The sequence below is a fragment of the Rhopalosiphum maidis genome, chromosome 2 (genome assembly GCF_003676215.2).
Source record: "Rhopalosiphum maidis isolate BTI-1 chromosome 2, ASM367621v3, whole genome shotgun sequence".
NCBI classification, from domain to species: Eukaryota; Metazoa; Arthropoda; class Insecta; order Hemiptera; family Aphididae; genus Rhopalosiphum; species Rhopalosiphum maidis.
Genome location: NC_040878.1, coordinates 44049931 through 44075455, shown reverse-complemented (window position 1 = coordinate 44075455; position 25525 = coordinate 44049931). Strand labels below are relative to the sequence as shown.

Sequence of the window (25525 nt, the reverse complement as noted above, 5' to 3'; positions counted from 1 at the left end):
ATATGTTTTTATTTTTTTTTATACGTGGACACATGGTTAAAATAATATGCCAGAAAGATTCACCGCTGAGATATATATCATATACAAGGAATGTATACATCGGAATAGCTTACAATTTATTTTGATTTTTCAATTTTATACAGGAATTTATAATTGGCAAGTTTTTCATATGTGAATATAATTGTTTTTTTTTGTGCTTGTAAGGTTTTAATAAGAAATTAAATACATAATAAAATATATATTCTTAATTTATATTTAAAAAATATATTGCATACTTTTACTTATGGATAGTTGTTTTATCCAATACTTTTGGTTTTGAATATCCAGTAAATTAATATAAATTTGACAAAATCAATTATTTTTCTCATAAAAATACTTGATTTAATTATAAATATATTATAATAATAGAATATATATAGTGCAACCAAAATATTTTCTAAGGGCGATGTTCCAAAATGATAGATGTTTTATTTGTGATTCAAAAGTTACAATATCATACAATTAATATAAAAAATAATATGATCATAATTATTATTGAATGTATTTTTTTTTTAAAATACCTAAGTGGCTTTTACAAAAAAAAAATTAAATTGTAAGAACGAGAACGGGAGGGCGGCAACTAAATTATTGAATAAGTTTTTCTTAGTAATCTATAAACATTTCATTGAACCAATTTAGAAATTATGGTATCCAATATTGGCTTTGCATATATATATATATATATATGCTAAACACAAATCGAATTCAAACAAAATATTTGTAATTACAGTTGTGACAATGAGGTGTATGTATACAATATTATAATGTATGGCTGTAGTAATGCTGTATAATATGTATATTGTGTTAATATATATAATGCATATTTTATAAATCTAATATAAATTATATCATACAATATTATATGGCACGTGTGACGTGTGTACAGCGTGTATGTGTGTATGTTTATGTTGAAATGTTTGTCTATACATAATATGCGTGTATAATCTATAGGACATAAGATGCATAAAATATTGTATACTTGTGTATATATATATATATATATTTATATAGAGAGAGAGGCAACTGATAAACGTTTAGAAGTTAATTTCCATTGTTACTTTATACATACACTATAATGCATCCTCTGCTCGACGGAAAATATGCACAGAATTCGTTCTTGTTTTACAACTAAAAGCCCTCTATATGCTATTCAAAACTTATAACCTTTTATTCTTAACGCCATTAAATTTAATGGTACGCCGTGTTAATGTCAGCGGGTCCATATCCACGTATTTTTTTTCATACGGTTTTGATGCATTTTAATAGTTTTTTCCTTTTTCAATGTAAACGTACGTCGTACGTGTTTGTATTTTCTTTGAAAACAAATGTAAAATATTCATATTTATGATGTGCGTTATACACACAGACGCATATGCTACATACAGGTGAATATAAATCGCAAACCCGTTAAACTGTTTTTCTGACTCAAGGGTGTTCCTTTCTCATTTGGATGCAAACATGGCTTTTATACTTAAAAATATCTATTTTATATGTATACACTATCTATTTGTATGAGAATCAATTATGTTTGAATTTCGTAAATTATTATTTCAATAAATAAAAAACACGTGTCACTGTTCATATCTCAGCAGTTACAAATTGCTATATTATGCAAAATAATATATCTTATTATAGATATTTACAAGTTACATCAATTACATTTGTATTCAATGATAAATTATAAATTAAAATCACCAATAGCATAGTATTACATAAATAAGCTAAAATACTTTACAATACAAATCATTGTTAATAACAATAATTAAACAAAAACAGTTTTATGGTTTTTAAATTACAAAAAAGTAACTAATACCGTTTGAGAGGAAGAATCGTTATTTTGACTGATTCTATCAAATTCAAAATTTCAAATGCTAGTAAAAAAAAAAACTTAATTGTAATTTTGATATTTTTAATGCTGTAGAAAGGACTTATAAAATACTGTTTATTACATTTCAAGCTTTTTGACTAAGACGAAATTAAAATAAACAAAAAAGCCGAATATCTATTAATATTATAATGTATATTATATTTCCATTTCATTTTTAATTTAACTATCTATTGATATCGCATTATAATGAGTAAAATATTTTAAAGATTTTTTTTAAGAATTTTTATTTTGATTGAACTTCTAACTGCATTTGATACTTTTTTGTAAAATTATAAAGGTAAGGGTTTTTTTCAGTTTATTTCTGATTATTGTGGTGACAAGATCGATGTATGCCATTTAATGTTCTTCCTTTTTATTTTTTTAAATACATTTATTGCAGATCAATTTATATAGGGCATGGGTGCGTCATGTCAATACCACACATCACCTGGACGTTATCAATGACAAGGCTATTATATCATTCAGTATAGGAAACCTTCAAAGTAGGTATATATAGACAGTGACTTTATCGACATATAGCTGAACTATAATATATTTTGGTGAGATTATATTATTATCTCTCATCACTATGGTATATAAGTCATAGGGGAAAACGAAACGAGATGAACTTTGCACAACAAACATTTTATCCACCAACGACCCAAAAAACTTACCCTCTAGCAAATCTAAACGAAATATTTAATCGTATAAACAATTTTTACCATTACCTTGGCCTTGTCTCAGATAATCACGGGCTGTCACGGAGTCTCCGCTTTGGTATAAAACTTTTACCCTTAAACAATAGATTTCAACGGTCCCATTATCTTTTCAGTTTCATTTTGATCAAAAACTCAATCTTCCAACCAAAACCTAAGATGATATACATTATTTTATATTAAAATTTGAAAATAATATACATGGATATTATATATATACACAATGGGAATACAATACAGGAACACTAAGTTTCACATTTAAAAATAACAAAAATCTTTAAGTACAAAAAGTTCTGTGTATAAATAAACAAATTCATTTTTTTGATTTAGTAATAATAATATACTTAATTCATCACACTATTTTTTTTGTTTTGAAAATGGTAGGAAATACATTTATTTTTAATACAGTAATTATTTATTTTTATTATCATCGTTAACATCGTTAAGGTTTCAAAATGAAAATATGGAATATAGAAAAAGCAAAAAAACCATATAACCGAAAAAAAAAAAATCAAAAAAAAATAATCGCAATTCCAAAAATGATTTAAATACCAAATTGTTTTATATTGTTATGAATATATAAATACTAAAACATTATAACCTACTGATATTTTAGTATCATCAGCTCAAGATTAATATAATCTAAATTTATCATATTATTTATTATTTATTAAAAACTTATAATTGTATTTTCTTTTCAATTGTTTTAATCTATATTGAATATTCTATTTGTTATGTTAACATAATGTAGAATCACTCACAAACTATGCTTTTGAGGTAGTGTCATAAATTACATCTACTTTTAGCTTTTGTTGTATCTTCATGTAAACATATTATTTGACAATAAACTAAACTTATATACCTATATTATTTATTTATTTATATAAGCTACAAACATGGTACATTCATTTATATTATATAGATGGAGTTTCTTTTATTTTTGTAACCAATGGCAACCCTATATATATAAAAAAATATTCGATTTTAGATAGCTACACCATGGTAACTTATAACTGGAATAGGAAAACGAAGCTTTGAACACTTCTCGAGTTTCAAGAATTGTATGTGCCAAATTTAATGTCAATTGGTTCTATGGTTTCCAATTTTATAAACTTCATTTATGTGTATATTATGGAAGATAAATATTTTTTGTTTTATTGAATAAATTATTTTTATACTTTTCCAAGACAACGAAAATATTTTGTATGTCTGTTTAAAATAAACCTACATAATTTAAAGGGCTCATGCAGGTTGTATTGTCCACTGGGAGAAATCTCGGTACCCCGACAAGACAATACGTGCTTGTCCTGAAATAAAATAAAAAATAATATATTAACTGGCTTGTCAGTAATCACAGGTTTATGTTTTACTTACTTAGTTATAAGTTATAACATAATTATAAGTATACATATAGTATATTATGTTATGTTTCCAAGAAAAGTAGTAAAAATATTAATTTAAAAAACTCCGTCTAATTTTATTATAAGAATAACATGCACATAACTTCATATAAATATTATATATTTTTAAGAGTAGATAGATATAAGATTAACAGAAAAACATAAATTGTAAATAAAAAATTAAAATACCAATACAATTCTACACACGAGAAACAATATAATAAATAATAATGAAAAATTAATAATTGAGTAGGGAGTTTTGTATTTATATTTGCATAATATAGTTTGTATTGGTTAAAACAATTGCAGATAATAATATAAATTATAATAATTGTTCTAGAAACTGTAAAACGATTACCCATATTGTAGTGGTTATTGACATGTTTGATGTTTCAAATTCTATATTAGTGAGGGTAAAACAATAAAATTTCTATTAAGTCAAAACTCAAAGTTAATCAGTAACATAAATAAATAATTTTTATACGTTAAAGCTGAACACAATAGTATAGGCACTATACAGATAATTATTTAAAGTAGCGATGATTGGAATTGTTTGTTCAAAAGAAAATTTAATGCTAAGAAAATAATAATACAAAGCAATATTATATTATCAAATAATAATAAATTACCATAATCAATAGTATGTGTACTTACTTATTTGTAAAAGATGCTAGGGTATTACGTTTCTATGAAAGGATATACGTAATTTGGACTTTTAATTGAATATAATGTTTATACTGTTAGCTCAATATCATTTACTAAATATTTTAGTTCAAAATTTAAAATAAAATAATGTTTATTAGTACGTGAAACAAATTGGTAATTTATGAATTGTTTATATGGCATTTAAATATTTTATATGCATTTTATAATATTGTCTATACTTTGTTTAAAATTAAATAATACAGAATAGATAATATACAATTTGGATGATTTTATATTACGCGTAAACAATATTTTATGAAAAAATCTTGTATTTTTTTGTGTTTATAAAGTTATTTTTTTTTTAAAGAATTCTATTTTATATAGGTATAAAATGAACTGTGAAGAACTGTACTGTAAATAGAAAATGATAATATACACATTTAGTGAAAAATTGAAGTATTTACAGTTATTTGTTTTCAGGCAACAACAATAAAAAAAATAAAATGATTTTGCCGAAAATCGGATTTGCGTAATAATTCCCGTTTTTTCTCAATTTTTTGTTTGTTTTTCCAAATTATAAAAATAAGTAGTGGGGATTTTTAAGTTTGACCTCTTTAATGTACAAACTAGATCCAATTTGATATTATAAATTACCCCCATTTTTGAAAATTGAAGCATTTTAATTTAACTTATCGTTTACTCATACTCACAAAAAAAAAACACACCAAGATAAAATCAATACATTTACTGCTCCGCTCAGAATTTAAAATGTAATAATATTAAAAAATATTCGAGTATTGATATAAAACTATCTCCAGTACCTTTGTATATTATATATTTCATATGGGAAGATGCTATAATCGTTGATTTTTAGTTTATAACAAAATTAGTATAGTCTCCGGTAAATAATTCATTTATTATACTTTTTTTTTATCATAAATTAATTAATAGTTTCAGGTTTATTAAAAAGTGATACAGTTTAAAACATTTAAACAGAACTGCTTTTAATCAGTTTATGAAAAACAAATTTAATTGTTTGAAAATATGAAATCTATTTACTACTATTTACTATATGAACAATGTATATTAGAGTTTATTTACATCATTAATAATTTAAATAAATTAGATAGTAAAATAGAAAAAATAGAGAAGGACTTTCTTGTTCTAGATATATTATCATGAATGCGTTTTTTTAATCGTTTCATTATTTCATTAAATGAATTATAATATAAAATGCTAAGTTAAATTTTTTGTATTCAAATAACTACATAATTTAATTTATAATATCCCAAACTTCTAGAACAAAAATATTTTAAGATAACTTCAATTAATTTTAGAAACAAATTATAATTATCTAATACAAAATACATTTTGTATTATCCTGTAAACGTATTTATTTACATAGGAAATTATATTTATAATAACTTGGATCTGTTTAATAAAACCATGTATAAGTTATTTAACTACTTACTAGTGTACTGATGTACATTATAATTATATTTAAAATTAATTTATTTGTCTTTTACTTTTGTGTAATGTATTTGATTAATAATAATAAAACACGTGTATTCTCATTTGTAATTAAAATGTAATCCCATTAAATAAACATTGTTATTTGTACCTACAAAAGTTTACAATACATTTTAGGTCATCTTTACTAGAAATATATATATTTTTTCGATCTAAGTTTCATATGAGGCAACTATAAATTCAATATTTTCATATTACACGATAAATGTGAAAACATATATTTTTTTATTTCCGCAATAAAGTTTTTAAAATATTATATTAATTGCATGCCTATTGTATTATGATCAATGTTTTATGATGACATAAACATACACAATGTTATTCACAATCATTTTAGACATGTCTGTATTATTTTAATGCGTTAAATGTGTAATTGTATAAAGCTTATACAAATTGTTATATTAATTATTATACAATAATACATATATTGTTATAGCCCTTAATATAAGTGAATATAGACAGAGGCACCTTAGTAATATGAAACTTGTATAGCAAAATACCGAGGATCGACATTTACTCCCATCCACCCACCCACCAAACAACCTACCATAAAACCACTTAATCGTACTAACAATTTACGTAGTGACACGTGTCATAGGTAAAACCCACTTTCAACGCCTTTGCATATATGATACGATAATAAATGATTAACATATATTATCTTATACGATATGAATCAATATGCATATATACACTTAAAACTTTGTAAATATCATTTATATTTTATTTTTTCTTTGATTATAAGATTTTTTTTTTTAATGTAATTATTAATCAAATATTAAGGTATTAAAATATATTTTTTTAAATAATAAAAACAAATTAATTTGAATAATATAATATAATATTATTAATTAACGACATAAGGTATTCATCAATATTATGTAACAATATAATTTATGTGTCACTACAGAAGTTTTCTAAGGTGAGATACAGTATTTCTTTGTAAGGAATAAAATTAATTTTTTTAAATATTTAACTTTTTAATGAACATACTTGTATTTTGTAAGTAGCTACGTGATAGAAATAGTAAAGAATAATGTGTGGAAGATAAAATAATTTTTGTATTACTCGAAACATAAATGTATGATTGAAAATACCATTATTATTTTTGAAATAAAAATAGGAACTATAATATTATATTATTGAAATCATTACCATATGAATATTTTCAGAAATATTTCATAACATAAAAAATAACATGATATTATACAGATATTATGTATTGTATGTTAAGAAGTTAAAACAACATTAAAAATATTTTACAGTATAAAAAGTACAACATTTATCCAAAGTTTTTTATTGGAAAAAAAAAACATTAACACTGTTTATACCTATTGGCCATTATATAGACATATAGTATACACTATATACACCTATGCTTTGTCACTATTTTTTCTTAAATGACCATTTTGTGTCTGGAAAATATTTTTAATATTACGTATATACCTTAAATTGTATATCAGTATTGTATACTTAAGTTGTATAATTCTATTTAATATAAATATATCTCTATCAGACGCATTGTATAATATTTATTATATTAGTGAGATTATAGCTGGTATAAAAAAATATAATCAATATAAAATGTTTAACAATTTAATAATTAAATGTTTGTTTATATAATGTTTTTTTTGTCTTATAAATTTATAATTTCTTTAAGGATCAGTCAAATTGCAAATCTTTGTACCATTATAGATAATTAGAAAACTATTTTTAAAATATAAACCTACAATATATATATATGCATATGCATAAGTATATTTACTCATTTAGAATGGTTTAATGTTCTATATTATATACATGGTATACTGTTTATGTAATATTATTATACCAAAGGGAGTATATTCAGTGCTTTTAAAGTTCTAGACGTGTAGGCGGGCCAAAATTTGACCACCAAAAGTGGATGGAGGTTACGACTGTTTTAACTATAAATAATGACCAACAATAAGACGAAATTCTCCACTTGGCAAAACTTTCTACCGGACGTTAGTAAAAATAATGATCTTTATATTTATATATTTATATGTATACCTACGCCCAACATACATATATAACGTATAATAAAGAATATGTATATTCCATATGCGAACCACTTTTGCGTTTGTGTAACATACACTATAATGTATAGTACCTACTACTGAGTTGATAAAGATTTACGGTCAAAAATAAACCGCAAGATTTTGAATACATAAGTGTTATACTCGGCATGAGAGCCTTTACATGAGTTGTGAACTCAATAATGTTTTTAAGCTAGATACTCAGTTATTTTTTCATTGATATTGTAAGGTATTTTTAAAATATAAGCGGCTACTATTATTATAGAGAATTATTTTTTGTGAAGCTCATATAATCGTTAGGTATTTTTATTTGTTTTTTTTTATTAATCATCTTAATGACATCGGCTAATAAGCTATTAGTTTTTAGTTAACATTTTAAAAATATATTTTAGTTATAATTATGTTTATATTAAGTTATATTATTTTTTTCCTTTAAGAATTTAATGATGTTATTATTGAAGGTTTGGTTGTCAGGCTTCTCTTAGATAATATGGGAATATGTGGTATATCAGTATATGGTGTTTAATTCTTGATTCATTAAACTTTATGAATTTAGTTATTATGTGTTTGACTGTGTAGTCCACTCCAAACGATTTGAATATGGGAGTATAGTAGTTATGGAAAAACATATCAGAAAGTTTATATTAAAATAATTATATTTTTTAGATATTTTTAATTCAATTTGAAATTTTATAAGATAGAAATGTATCAAATATTAAATGTATTTTAATCATCAAAGAAGGTTTAAAAATGGTAAAATTATAATACTATTATAGCTATACATAAGATACAAGTTTTTTTAATACCACGTTTCTTATAATTAAATAAAAACACCTATAAGGAAAATATCATACCAATATATTTTTTTTAATTTAATGTTTGTAGATGCTAACACTTATTTTAGTTAAAGATCAGAAAAGAATAATCCTTTAATATTTTGATTTAACCTAATATAAATTTATTAACGTTATGTAGGACGTAGATATATTTGATATTGTATTATCTAAAATCATAAAAACTTGATTTTAAATAATTTTTTAGTTTCTTATGTAAAGTTATAATTTTTGATTTTTCAAATAAATCAAATAAATATGTTTTGTTTCTGATTAATTTGTATCTATCACGTTTTTTTAACATTGTTATATTATTTTAAATAGTTAAAAAATTACTAATTAAGTACACTTTTGTGCAAATAGCTATAATATTTAAAAAACATTAACTCTTGAAAAATATGATATAAATGAAATGCATGATTCGTTATAATACATACTATAGATTATATTATCGTAGATTACTAATTAGTAAGTACCGGTTCATGAAAACCATATAACCCCATGTATAGTATTAGTATTGTTTTTCGTATAATATTTAATAATAAATTAATAACAAACTATTTGGTCACACTTAGGCCACACATTATATTTGTGCAGTGATTATTCAAATTTTAAGCATACTTTATAAAAGTGTTTGAAAAAATTGCATTCAATAATTTAAAATAAAGTATTCCAAATATTACTCATTTATTACTTTGGGAAAATTATTTGAGTATTCTGTTATCTATTTTGGTAAACCATTACTCTGTAGTCAATTTTCTGGTGGCAAAAAACCCATTTTTGTGTAATTTAAGTCTGTAATATTGTAATATTGTATATGCAATACGCAAGTTTACCCGATGCTATTGTAGCATTTGGTTCGTAGTGCGTACTTATCCGATTTTTCTGAACATCAAAGCATATTTTTTAGGTATGATTGTTGCGCAAATAAATTCGTCGACGAGCACAAAATACGCTTAGAATAATTTCATTGGTAGATGATGTATCAATAATTCGTAGTACACAAATATATGTATTCATTAAATCATATATTATATGCTGTTATGAACATTCATCCATCTTGGACCTATTTAGGATTTTTTTTTAAATATTATATTTTAGCCAAAATTCATATGAAATATAAATAAAATGCCTGCACCAAATCTTTATCGACGTTTTTTTATTGCATTGCTTTAATTTGGGCCCGAGTCACTCCAAGCGATAAGATGTTATAAACCGTTGTTTCGAAATATGATAATTTATATATATATGTAACGTTATTTAGTTTAAATTAATTCCTTGAATTGATGTTATGGGTACTATTTTTTAAATTTTTTTATGTACGAAATTGATCTAGTGCAGCATTAAGGTATCCCTCAGATAATATTGAAATATTATTGATTGCATAATATATTCTATGGATGAACCTTGGATATTTTAGGTAAGTTGTTGTAATTTTATCTATTTTTCCAGTATCATATAAGTACAATTATATGTTGTTAAAATAATATAAATGTAATATTTCTATAAATTAAATAATGCAATTATGATTTCACTGCATTATGGATAGACATTATTGGTGATTTGTTTTATTGGTATATATTAGATTTAAAAAAATAAAGATAGTAGGCCCTAGGGTATTGTACAATTTTTGAATTACTTAAAACCATTATATGTGTTCATTATAAATAGTTAATAATTTTTAGTTCATTTGAAACTGCTTAAAGTTAACTGCCACCTATATCAAAGCATTAATATTTTTTTTTCAATATTTCTGAATTGGTAGACCAATTAAATATTTCATTTTATTTGTTTTGTTAGTAAAGTGCGTTAACTGTTAAGTCTAGTTTTTACCTACTCAATCTCAATTATTTTACTAACGGTAAAATTCTAAAAAATAATATAATATAAAACATTAGCTTTTAAATTGCTTTTTACTGACAATATCAGGTGTACTATTCAAAGGTGTACGCTTCATCATCGTTAAAGGTAACTATGACGATTGGTATGATAAAGTACTATTTATAATTGCATATTATTTATTTGTGTATAAAATCAATCATTTTTTATTTAATTTACAACTTAACTTGTGTTGAGAAACAGGATTTTTAATTATTTGTTTATTTAATATTTCATAAATTATAATATTGTTGAAAGTGAAAATATCATTGGTAAAATTTTATTTTATATATTTATATTTGTGCAATTAAAATTAATAATTTAATGTAATTAACATACAGTAGTTTACAGTAGTTACACTGCATAACGTAAAATGGATTAGATCAAATGCAATGTAAATTTATTACACATCTTTTTGGGTTTTAAACAAATATTATAATTTTATGTTATAGTAATATAGTTGAAAATCTATACATCTATTGTTGTAATGGATGTGGGCTATAATTAAAAAAAAATATATATCTTTATAAAGTATCATATAATGTTAAATTTCATAAATTTTAAATTAAAAAAAAATTGTATATATTTAATAAATTTCAAATTTTGTTTTTTTATAAGTTAATCGGTGTGATTAACCAAATTTAAAACCAGAATCTATTAAATAGATACTGAAATTGATAGTATAATTACACATCATTAAGTTAAAAGCATCTCTTTAATAAACAAGTTATATTGTTATTGTATCATAATATACAATTATTGACAATATTACCAATCTACCTATTAGTATTATTAGCGCGCTCAATCACTATACCGTGAGTTAATATTAATTTTGTGATTAAAAAATATTCTTAATGAATATGATCATTTCCATTAATATAGATTTGTCTTAAGTGTGTAATTGATTGCTAACAAATGTCAAATAAATATATAATATACTAATATACTTTTATAAATTATTTAATAGTCGAATCGATACTATCGCTCTTCAACTATAGAAGACTAAATAAATAACCATTTGAAGCATACAAGTGTTTTATTAACATTCACATTCAATTTGTTGATTTCGTGCGTTCAATTGACTGGGATTTCAAGTAGATACCTATAGAATTACCTACATATAGTAGGTAATGAAAAGTTTAAAACGTACTTCATATTTTCAGTATTTGTTTGCTTATATGAATAAATACATTTATTACGAATTAAATATTATTTACAGTTAATATTATTATCGAAGAGTCTTCATTATACATAATATGTTGAACCTACTTGTTTTAGCTTCGTCATAAATTTATAACAAACAAATGTGTATTTTATTGAACTCAATTTAATTCCGATGGAATAAAGGTTCGCGTTGTTATTTTTACGATTAATATTTGTATGATTTATGTTTATAAATGCTGCAGATTCTTTTTAAAACGATTTTACTTCTATAACCGCATTTCAGCAGTTCTTTTTAAAACGCCATTGTTCATAAGTCGCGCAGACAGGGTAAGAGTAAACATTTTTTTTGTCATTAAGATTGCTACCAAAAGGTCTATTGTTTTTTTTTTTTGTTTTTTTGTTTTTAATCAGTTGATTGTAGTACTTATATCATACATAACATCTCATCGTATTCTGCATGGCGCACCAGCACTATAACTATACACGTATACACTATATAATGCTATACAACTCGGTGGCAACAATGAATTATAACTTTTTTTTCTGATTTTTTTTTCCAGCGAAACGCTCTATATTCAAAGGCTATTTATGGTTTATCTATAGAATGACATTGCGCGCGAGGAGCGAAACAAAAATCGTAACGGCGAAGAAAGAAATCGGATAAAAGCGAGCCGCTTACCGCCACCCGATGTAATATCACATATTGTATGCCTCCTATTTCCTACCGTTATCGCATCGTACAATACAACATAACGTAATCGCTTACGATATTATATACCATAGTATATATATTTAAGAACATGGTGCCAACCGATACTATATTGATATTTGAAATACGATATAACGGGCAGTAGGGTAACGTTTCCGCACACGTTGTGACCGTATTACCTGTTATATAAAGCAAATATTAACACACATTTGTGGACAGTAAAATTAATTTATTTTGTAAGAAAAATTAAATAATATTAAAAATTCGGATAATCGCTTGGAAATCGCTACAAAAAATGAAGTATTAACAGCACGGTGCCAGGCGTCATCGAGTGTTGTGCAGCGACACGGTAAAAAATATTACTTGTTTCACATATTAATCAACACCGCTATAACTTTGGTGTGTTTTTTGACGATTTACACTACTATAACACGCTGTAAAGATAATATAATGTGAACGTCAGATTTTTAAACCACAATAATAGTAGTGCGTTGTCACACCTGTCTACGAATGTGTCAATAAGCGGGCCGTAAACAGACGTGCCTCTGAGCCTCTCGCCAAAACGCAAATCGCAATACGCAACGGCACGCGCGTTAGATTGCCTGCAGTAGGCGTGCGACGCGCGGACTGCATAACGCGATCTTTCGTCACTGTACACAGTGTTGATTGTAACTATGCATCGTGCCGTCGCTTCGTGACGAAGTGGTCCCGACGACGGGCACCGTAGGGTAGTCTCGCGCGGGCAGCGCACTGTATGACGTGCTGTATTGTATATAATAATATGCTTTTGTCGCCGAGCCGCCATCGACGTAGCATAAGTCACGCTGCACGCGATGTGGGTGCGCACGGGGCGCATCGCGGTATGTGATTCTCGACGACAAATCGGTCGGCGGCAAGGGCGGGCGGTGAATCCTGTGCACGGCAGCGAACGAGGATGGAGAGAGAGTCCTCACGCGTGCGCGCTCAAAGTGGACTGGTCTGGTTTGGACGTCGCGAGCGTGCGCATGCGCGAGTGTTTGGATATTCGAAGCACGGGCGGCGGCCAGGATAGGCGCGCGTACTTATATATGTATATGGGTGGGTTCGTCGATCCATTCATACGGCGGCGTTACATCAAAACGACCGCAAACACGGCGCGTTCGTTCCCAGAGCGAAGGACAAAAATGTTGATTCGATTAACCGGCCCCGTTCCTCGCGGTGTCCATCACTGCTGGGCAGTAGGGGTTGGGGGGGTGGGGGTGGCGTACGAACAGTTCGCGGCGCTGCACCCGTTCGACGACGCCCCAAAAAGCTGTGTTGCGGCGGCGGCGGCGGCGGTGGTGGAGGAGACGACCGGCGACGCGCACACTGCCGGGACTCGATGGTGATGGTGGTGGTGGCGGTGGTGGTGGTAGTGGTGGCGGTGGCGGTGGCGGTGGCGGTGAGCTCCCGTGGCCGCGATGGGGATGGCGTATAGTGCGCTGCTGCGTACGTCCAAACGTAACGCGCGCGCGACGACGACGACGGTGGTGGCGGTGGCGGCGGCGTCAACGGTCGATACCGGGGCCGCCGCCCGTTTCGCATGCCCCGAGCGCCGCGCCCCACACACAAACACACAGTCGGTCGTCCGCTCGCGCGTTTATGTGTACACACACGCGTACCGGTAACCGGCGTGCAGCGCGCTACACTACGCACCCACCCGCACACCCACACGCACACACTGCTGCGCTCGCGCACAACCTAAGTGGCTGTAATACACACACCCAACACACACACACACACACACACACGCACGCGCGCGCACACGTTGAGGGCCCGCGTAGTACACGCAGCAGCAGCACCAGCAGCAGCAGCAGTATTGTGTGTGGTGTGCGCGACGTTCGTTTCCTGCAAAAACACACCGTGCGAATTGCTGCTTTTTTTAGCTTTCGTTTTGCGCGTTCGAGTCACTCGGTTTTTTGGTTTTGGTTTCGTTTTAATTTGGTGTTTTTCCTACCGTCGCTGCAATCATCGCGACCGTCATCATCGCCGTCGTGTCGCAGTCGTCTCGTCCGAAGTATCCACTGGTTTCTCACGGTTGACGGCGGTGCAGGTGGTGTCCTCCCGTCATGCCCGCGATCCGCGTCGCCGTCGTCGGATTCGGTGCACGACGACCGCCGCCGTCGCCGGACCGCCGTCCGGAACACGGCCGCTTCTGATCCGCGCGTCTCGCAGTCGTCTCGAGATGACGGCCACGGCCACGGCTTCTGCTGCTGTTGCTGCCGGTGCTGCGGTGACCACCACTACCATCATCACCACCACCACCGCCATCGCCGACACGATCGCGTCGAGAGGACGTCGTGACGCGTCGCGGCGGTAAGAAGAACGCGCGCGCGGTCTTTTCCGGTCCACTCGCCCACCACTCCCCGACCACCCCTAGCCACTACCGCTGGTAACCGTGTGTTGGCACGGTGACGGTGCTGGCGGCGACGGTGACGGCAGCGGGCACGACGTATTGTTTTTGGACGATATGAAGTGCTGCGTTACGCGGGACGCGTGAACGAAAATGCAACGTGACAAGGCCATCACAATAGTCTTTTTCACTACAGCTATTCAAATTACTGCGAGAGCGGCGACGGAGACGATTGCGACCACCGTACGAGTGCCAAAGGCCGCAGTGAAAACATGAACACTCCCGTTGGACTGCTGATGGCCGTGTTCTTCGTCTGTTCACAGTTCATCCGAGGTACACCAAGTTTCGCTATATGTCTGGCTTATGCGCGCGTGTCGTTGTGTAATAGGCGCGTTAATGTGGATCATTCTGGTGTACATACACGAGTGATAGTACCACCATCGCGAGAATCAGCACAATGGTATTTTGTATTATTAGTATCTAGGAGCAGTAGAAATCGTAGTCGTTTGTGGGCGAGGGGGGAGTGAACTATAGCAGTAGCTGGTAATGGTAGCAGTGTATAGTCATTTCGTGTAATTGATAAAATAGGTGGTAATTTTTAATAACGTTACTGCCGTTTTGGCGGGTAGTAATGACTCGATTGTGTCTATCGAAAGGATAATAGGCGAGAATGGAAGACAAGGCACCTCTTCGAGCGGTTACGTCGTTATCGGAATTTACGATATTCGTATTTTAAACCATACATATATAACGTTTATAACGTTTATACGGTCTCTATATTTTGCGAAATGCCGTTTATTATAAATGTCAATTTTAACTGTCGACGACGGCATCTAAACGATTAAATTAAATTACTGAACAGGGTGTAAACATTATACTCCCTACGACCACGACACACCGGAAATCTTTACGTTTAGAGAATATTCCGGTGCGTAGTAGGCACGAGTATCAATTAAATTAAATTTCCGCCTTTAAATATCTAAAAGATACGGATAATAAACAAATATAACACCGATATTTAATTTCTCACCTTGATTTTATGTTATAATAACATATTATCATACTTTTATTGAAAATAAATACAAAATACAATTCGATAAATACTTCTAGAACACTTGTTCGTGTTATTTAAGTAACGACTTACTTTTTAAAGAACTTTATATTACAAATAAATAATTATTTGCTTTTCTACTTAAATGGTTATTATTAAACATGCCAATGAAATGATCAAATATTGGTATAGTATAACCCATCAATCAAACGTATATACATTTATGTAAATAAATCTTATATCTTTTCTAAACAAAAATCCAAAACATCGAGGAAAAAATTCACACTTGTCTATGAAAACTATAGTAAATGTTATTATGAAATTGTGTGAGCATTATTATAGTAGTAGATATAATATATTATAATACGAATATAATATACAATGATTTGGATAATGTGTTCAGTTGGGAAAAAAACATTTTTAAAGGACCAACTATGTATGAAAACCAATTTATAGTTAAAATCAAACACGATATATCAATATTGAAAATCCGTTGTGGCCGAAATGAAATTTGGTGATTATATAAAATATACTTGCATATATTTATTAAGTTAAATAGACTTCAAAAGTAAATTATACAAAAGTTTGCAATTTATTATTATTTTCCAAATAAATAGGAATAATTAAAGCATCCAACTTAGTTCAAATTTGTTTTTAAATTGAAATAGTTAGAACTGTCAAAATGAATTAAACCAATGGTATCTACGTATACACCTTCAATCAAGTTTTATCCTACCAAACTACATACATATATTAGTATGCAATATAATATCTCATATTATATTAAAATTGTTTGAAAAATAGTTATCGCGGAGAGAACTAACTACTAGCAGGTACATAATATTATATTATAATTTTATTCCCATTTATAATTAACAGTTCAAATTATAATATCGATAACTTTATTTTTGTTAGAGATCAATTCTATTTGTTAATAAGCTAAAGTAAACATTCTAACTGTTTTAAAAGATATATATCATACTTTATTTTCACAACAATATACATGCATACAATGGTATGGTATATATTTCAAAATGTATGTGACACGCAGTACGCACAATCACAAATACTAGCTCTTTGTATTAGAAGTTAGTAGCAGATTATAAATGCCAAAATGCGTTGAGCAATCTTTGTCATAACACAAAGTTCAGTTTACGTTACGGATCTTCGTTTTGTACTAGTACGGAAACAGACCATAATAAACTCTTCGTATTACGTTTTATGTAAAAATGGAAAGTTATAACGGTCTCAAAAATGTGGTTTCGCTGACAATTAAAATTAAACATATATTTTTAATTATTATTTAAATAAATACAAATTCCGCGCAGTATTAATCTGCGTAATATTGGAGTGCAGTTTTTTATTTGATAAAATTTCAGTTTATTTATGCCTCGTTAGTTATTTGGCTTTATTGGAATATTGTTAGATTTCTTTATAAAGTACAAATTAAAATTTGTTTATTTTCAAATATAATATAGAGTAAATTACGTATATTGGCATATTGAAATCATTACATATTCATATTAATGACATGTAACCTAACCTGTCAGTATTCGAAATAAAATAATTACAAATATAGTCTTTGTTCATAGTAATTAATAAGTAGATTCTTTTTAGTTTATGGACGAAGTGATAAATGTATTTATTTTACAATGATATGTTATTTTTAATTTTTTTCGTTTATCATCTTTTTTGAAGTAAAAAAAAAAATTGATGATTTGAAGGGTCAGCAGTAAAAATATATTATTAAATCAAACTTGTTTTTAATAAAATCGATTTCATTATAGTAACATTTTCTATATAAGATAAAATTTTAAATTATTTTTGAGTTTGGTATATAGGTATAGACATTAGTAATTTGTGGTTTTATTTTTTAGGTTTTACTAGATACCTATCTAAGTTGTATATAATTCTAAAAAAAAATGTATGCGTGTCTGAAGTTCAAATTTAGATAAAATTGTATATTTACGAGCAAAATTATGAACCAAAGAAACTATAACATTTTACTAGTACTTAAATTATTTAATTATTTAATTATTTTGTAGAAATTCAGAAATATTAGAGGGGATTTGAGTTTAATTTTTACGTCTAATGTGTATTATTTTATTTTACTATATATGTAATTTAATTTTCATAATATTTAGATTACTTTTAAATTATTGCCTTTTTATTTTGTATTACAATAGTAATATAAATATAAATGTATGATAAAATATACCCAGTTATACACAATATATGCTGATAGATCATCTCCGCTTAGAATGATTTTTCGTAGGAACGCAATGATCTAACATTAATTCAAATTATACACATAACGGCCTACACAATAACCAGATATACTCGTCTTTATAGTAAAACAGTTTTTTACTTGCTTACTAACTTTTTTGTTTTTTATATTATTTAAGTTTTATATTTTAGTTATACGTGTAAAATTATATTATTTTAGAATGCTTAAATTTAATTTTCACTATAAAATTAATGGCATTCTTCGAAGTTTCAAATGGTGTAGCATGGATTAAATTCCTTAAATGTGTGGCAAATCTCTTTCTACGTATTAACTACATGTCTAGTACTCAATTAAAATCAAAATTTAGTACAGAAACATATAAATACAGAAGATCACATGATAAACTTTTTATGTAATTCACATTTTAATATATAAAGCGTAATATATATCTGGTATAATGTAATTATTATTTACAACAACTACTTTATAATTTTAAAAATGACATCTGGAGCGCAGGTATATCTATTTTTTACGATTTATGACTTTAACATCTTAATTAAAAAATTAATTATTGTTAATACATAATTAACTAGAAAAATTCAAATTTTTTACCAAGAATTCATTACATAAAAATATTAATTGATATAATATATATATAATTATAAATGTAGCACATTTTATTAAAATAAGTGTGTTAATAATATATATTGACTGTTAATAATTTTCAAGTTAGTTACTTTAGTTGTAAATAATTGACAACATATTTAAGGTAAAAAGATACACATTTCGGGAAAATCGCATAAATGCGATCAGACATCTAAACAATATAAAATTATTAAAATCGCTAGTATCTGTGTTACATTAATAATTATAACTTTTATTTAAATTATACCTTTATATTTTACATACGTACGAATCGTACGATGAACAGCATTTGTGAGAATTTATGAAACGCAAAAGACCAATGATGAATTTTAAATGTTTAAACGGTAGTTAGTGGGTACCTGCCTACGCCTTAACAGCCCGGGTTGACAATAGATTGGGTTTATGAATAATAACGAAAATGTAGTCCTTTGTATTACCTATTTTTGCGTGCACCCAACATGATTGTTTGAAATGTATATTTGATAGTTTGATACAGTAAATATTTCATTAAAACACTCCATCCTCAGCTATAAATAAACCCATCAATGATTCGTCTCGAATGTCTGTAAGCCGTCATTATTGTATTGGTACGTGTTCACTGTCAGTCCCGCGATGCACATTTCCAACAAATACCGTGTTCATAGCACGTTTTGGTACCCTGCAAACATTGAGCACATACACACACGTTTATATTTTCAAAAACATTTTTCATGCCTATTTAACTGGAATCTAATTACCGACTGAAAACGAATCGATCCAGTTCGACCAATCGGTGTTATATCATCATAATGTGTCTGAAAACCTACAAGGGCTCGACGAATTATCATGTATGATACATTTTATCTGGAAGACGGAAGACTGTTAAACAAAATTTATTTTATCAGCACCTTCATTTTCGATATATTTTTTATTTTTATTTGTTAACGAAACAATTTGTGCGATTAATATTTTCCTAATTGCCAATGAGATAATAATAAGAAAGCCAATTTCTAAATTAAATTAAAAAATGCAGATTGGTAATGATTAGGCTGAATTTTTACGTTTGCCATAAGTATTATAACTAAATGAAAGTTCGAGGAACAGCGTTGAGTTTATAATGATAATAATTCAGTTAGTAGTTTAATAAACTATATACCCACTGAAATTGTACAGATTATTATAATTTTGACCACTATTTTAATAATTATATTAGTGTTATGTAATACAAACTATATTGTACGTTGTTTATACCTATATTACAAAGTTGTTTGCTTCTCCAACACCAAGATATAATAAATACATTTAATACAATATTAAAACAACATTTTTCATATACGTATAAAATATCCTATTTTACTTAGCTGTATACAAAAAAATATTAGTTTTTATTATTACAATTATATTAAAAATTCAATTTATCAATACTCAAAAGTATTTTTTAGATTGTAGTCCTTTGAATAAATTAACGTAGGAATAACATTTTAAAAATAATTATCACAATTAATTAAACTGTAGTGTAAAACGATTATATAACATATTGTTTCAAAAATTAGATTGATTTATTATAATAAGTTTTAAAAACAACATAATATCTAATCATAAATAGAATTTTTATAAGTTTCAAAATGTATTATATTTTTTTTTTATACTTTTTAACGAATTAAAAAAGCATGTTTCTGCCTACAAATATTAATGCACTCGTAAAATTATATTTTAATTATTCTAACAGATAATTAAATTATATACAATACTTATTTATAATTCATTAATGAATATTGATATTTGATGATTGAATTTAATTTAACTTAACCATTTATTAAGAAAACGTCGAATAACTACTGTTTCGTAAGCAAAAATCGTTATTGAAGATGAAATCGATTAATTGAAATACTATTTTCGTATTCTTCATTTAGGACATTAAAACATTTAGGATGTATTAGTGGGCTACGTTCACGATGAAAAACACCATTGAGATCAATATGTAGAGCCAAAACTTTGCGGTGAAACTCTGTAACCACCTAAACTTCATCGCCAACAAACTATAAAGCGATATTAACGGTGTATAGCATGTACTCGACGTTTTAACACAGCGCCAAGTTTAACATTACTGTTATTTCCGTTGCCAACGTTATACGTAGGTACCTATATGAGGTTTTATATTTAACTTGTACTTTGTTATATAGGTATATAACAAATATAATGTATTGAACTATCTAAGCAGGTTGATGAAAAGATTGATATAAAAATAAATGAGCAAATATAATTTTTAGTAAATACAATACCCTTCGAAAAAAAAATAATAACTCATCTTTTATATTTACTAAATTAAAGTAAAATTATAGGTATACATTTGCTCTATCAGCACTATCATGTGTAAGTTGTAACAAACTACGTCATTTCCTATGCTTATGTTTCAAAATTGTTATATTTTTTATGATACTAATTATATCTGATGTATAGCTGAGTTTAAAAATTAATAACCTATTTTTATGCAATAAATTTATTTTAAGCATAAAATAATGTAAATATCATAAGTTCTACGGATGAACTGTGTCGATTCAAAATTAAAAGATCCTCAAAAGGTTATCAATTTATCATAGAACCTTGTACCGAGTTTTATTTATGAAGAAAAGCGAACATTAGTTGTGTTACACATTTTAGTCATAATTTATTAATTAGGTAATATCATTACTTATGATATTTGTAAATAATCAAGTTATTAAATTTAAACTAAAGAGTACGGGACATGTATAGTTTGTCGAATCATTATTATTATATTCAGTTCAACGTAATTTTAGTGAAGTATCAATTTATAAATTTGAAAGAAACGGGGAAATTTATATTTATTTATCATAATGTAATTAAAGAAATATCAATTCAAATGATTTTAACCTTTTCACTATAGTGTATTATTTTCTATACACAATATAATTTTAGAAATGTGAAAAAAAATCGTTTAATTATTCATACCATAAATTTATTTAAACGTTCTGCGATTTTCAATATTGATTTTTTGGTTAATTACAATAATGATGTATTATGTATACATAATAATACTATAATAATTAATAATATAATTTACGATAGTATATTACGATTTTTGGGTAAAAATAGATTCAGTATATCTACTGATAGAAAACTAGATTATTAATAATGATTCAAACAAACTATTAAATATCCTTAGAACTATAGGCTGACACATAAAATGGCGTATTTAAGATTTTTCTATTTAAGTTGGTGGGGGGAGGAGAGTCTCCTTAAATAAATACCCAATTATCCAGAACACACTGATTCAAGAAGAACTTTACAATTTAGAAATTGTTCAGTTATTTCTGGAAAATTAAAAATATAGTTGGTTTGAACTATAATGGATTTTAAGATTTACCCAGTTCATAACTTATTAAATTTATTTTTTAAACTTATTCTATTATTAATTTTATGAGGTGAATTACATTTATAAGTACGTAAAAAATTATTATTAAAATGTTTTTATGAATGCTTACAGATTTAAAAACGATATTAACATTGCTTTACTTGAAAATAAATAGTCAAGATCCTATTATTTTTTTAAATATTTGTAAACAGTAATTTTATTTTAATAAATCTGTTACTCACTATACGTCATTATAATTACATTTCATTGATGTAATAATAAAATAACATTGTGTTATTATTTAATATCTCATCAATATAACACAATTCAAGTACCTAATCTTTAAAAGAAATCTCCATTTGTCTTTTACATAACTTTAAACCATCATAATAGATTGTCCGTAATATACTTTTTGTGTAGACGAATATAGTAATAAGCGAGTTGTCGCAGTTTGTTTTTGGTGTATAGTGGGAGAGGTTAACCCCTGTTTAATTAACACTGCGTTACATTCCGACTTTAATCTTTTTCCAACTTTTCCATTATACGTCCGAAATTGTACTTCTGCGTGTGTGGCAAATTTCTCTGAAGTGCTTTTAGCCAACATAACCATTAATGCGGGTTTGGAAACACGATCCCGCTAGTGTCTTGGGGTGAACGAGAGACAATGATAAAGATATGGTGGGAGAGAACGGGAGAGATAGAGATAGAATGAGAAACGGAGAAAGAGAGAGAAGCCTTTTGCGCGGACCTGGTAAAAGAAGCCCCTTTGTTGCCAGAATTTTATCCATCCCACCACCCACCACCCTATCTTTTGGCATCTCCTCCCGCCTACCACCCACTCACAAGTCGGCCGGCTGCCTGAGTCAACCACGCACCAAAATCGATACTAGGACATTAACTATAGTGAAAATATAGTGAAACGCTCTTCCATTGGCACTCCCCGCCAAAACTGCTTCAGGGTCTTTTTATAAACATTCACACACACAAACACTCAAATACGTAGAAATTTCTGAATTTACTTTTAACGTTATATACATACAGGTATATATATATATATATATATATATATATGCATACAAGTATATAATTCTATTTTAGGGGCGCATTTGACCATTATCAGGTTGTACGATTAGCCTGGAACTACAAAAAAAAAGTCTATGACGATAACGCAAAGGCGGCGTAACAACGCTTCTGGCGAGACAATCTGACGATATAACACGCGAACCAGCCATTTTATCATACAAGAGAAATAGAGTGGTGATTGAAAGAGAGAAGGGCGGTAAAGGGGGAAATAAAAAAGCCATCAACACCTACAATATACACTCGATGGATATGGAGAGAGACACTGATATCAAGTACTTCTACCCTAGGCCCTTCAAAGTTATAACTCGAGACAAAATCAAACGAAAAATATTTGAATACGGTAAATGATTTAAAAAAATAAAAATCAAAAAATTAAAGCATTCACGAACAGTAAGACGCAATAAACAGAATGAAAAACGTTTATTTTTAAATTATACAGTATTTTATCGTTTGAAATAAAATCGACGCCGCCTTGCACGCTTTCGCCGAACCGTGGCACAGCCAGTTCACCTGGGACGACGAGAACCGTAGTGGTATTAGCCGTTCGAAGATGTTCTTCGGCATGGTTTGCATGGTGTGCATATTCTTGATGCCGAACAGCCTGTCCGCGATGCCGGTGAACGGCCTTCTTCGATTCACGTGTTCTGCTCAGGTGACCACCACGCTGATGATGCATTCCATCGAACAGTGATCCACCGACGACCACGCGTTCATGTCGTTGGTCAACAGATGGTGTACGTAATGGATACTGTTGGCCGCTGCGTTTACGATGCAGCAGCTGTGCGGTAGTCTGCTGCGGTTGGTGCCGTTATATTGCTTGATCAAGACCGCGTTTCTCGCACCGGTCGAAGCTAACGGGGCCCCACCTACGTGTACGTCGTCGTCGTGCGTGCTGTTATTTCAACCCATGTAAAATGTATGCCGAAAACAATCAGTTCAAGGTTGATGGTCGAGACTACTGTGCAAAGAGCAAAATCAATGGCGGTGATAAGTTCCGGTGCGCTTTGGTGCAGGGAAGGGGGGAGGCGCTCGTGTTGGCAAACAAAAAACAAATACAAATACATCACACCCATAAAAATAATTTTCAATACATAAATAGATAATACCTATTAAGAAAAAAATATTTAAAATTAATTTTTTGGTAACTAAAAAAAAAATCCAAACAAAATTAATCACTTACTGGTTTTTTTTCCGTAATCAACTTTACATTTTATTTTAATATCAATAGTCAATAGCACATACGTATATTATCATTTATTAAGAGGACACTGCTCCACGGGCCCGCTTGTTGTCTTCGTCTTGACAACTGAGTGACATAGCAAATTTAAGTACATCAACTAACGTTTAGCTTCGTTAATATCAAAATTAGTTCGAATTAACTGTTTCGTGTTTGTACGTGCGCATTTTACACTATTAAGTTCTAAGCGAGTTGTGAGCATTTTAAAATTGCAATATTTCACATATTCATAAATTGCTTAACAATCGTTGAAATGTCACAAACAAAAAAAAAAACTGACATACAAACACTTTTGGCTTGATGACAGTTAATATAAATTCTAATGCTAACCATGCTAAACGTGAATTTCTGTACTTACGTACATTTAACATGTGCGCGGTTGTAAGACGGAAACAGCTATAATATGCGGACGCGGCGTCCTCTCGAGGCGATATCGTATAATATTTTCAGTAGATTTTCAAGTAAATAAAATTTGAGTACGAAAAAAAGTTATGTGTGAAAATTTTCTTGGATTTTTTTTTTATTTTAATTAACTAAAAAAAAAACGTACAAAATATGTTAAAACCTGGACTTGTGCCGATCGATCGGCAGGCCGGCTAGCGTTCGTGGCTAAAAAAACGGCGCACGACAACGACGTACACGTACGCGGCCCCATTAGCCTCGATCGGTGCGGCGCACCATGCGAAAAACGCGGTCTTGATCAAGCAGTAGAACGGCACCA

The 25525-nt window shown here is 29.1% G+C and overlaps 1 protein-coding gene across 1 annotated transcript in view; it reads left to right on the top strand.

Moving 5' to 3' along the window:
• The first annotated feature begins 14592 nt into the window (after positions 1-14592).
• The window catches only part of LOC113554781 (acetylcholine receptor subunit beta-like 1), a 73502-nt gene continuing 62569 nt past the window's right edge, over positions 14593-25525 (top strand). The window contains exon 1 of the mRNA XM_026958754.1: positions 14593-15542. Within this exon, the coding sequence (XP_026814555.1) occupies positions 15482-15542 (61 nt within the window). The 5' untranslated portion in view covers positions 14593-15481. The remainder of the gene's footprint in view (positions 15543-25525) is intronic.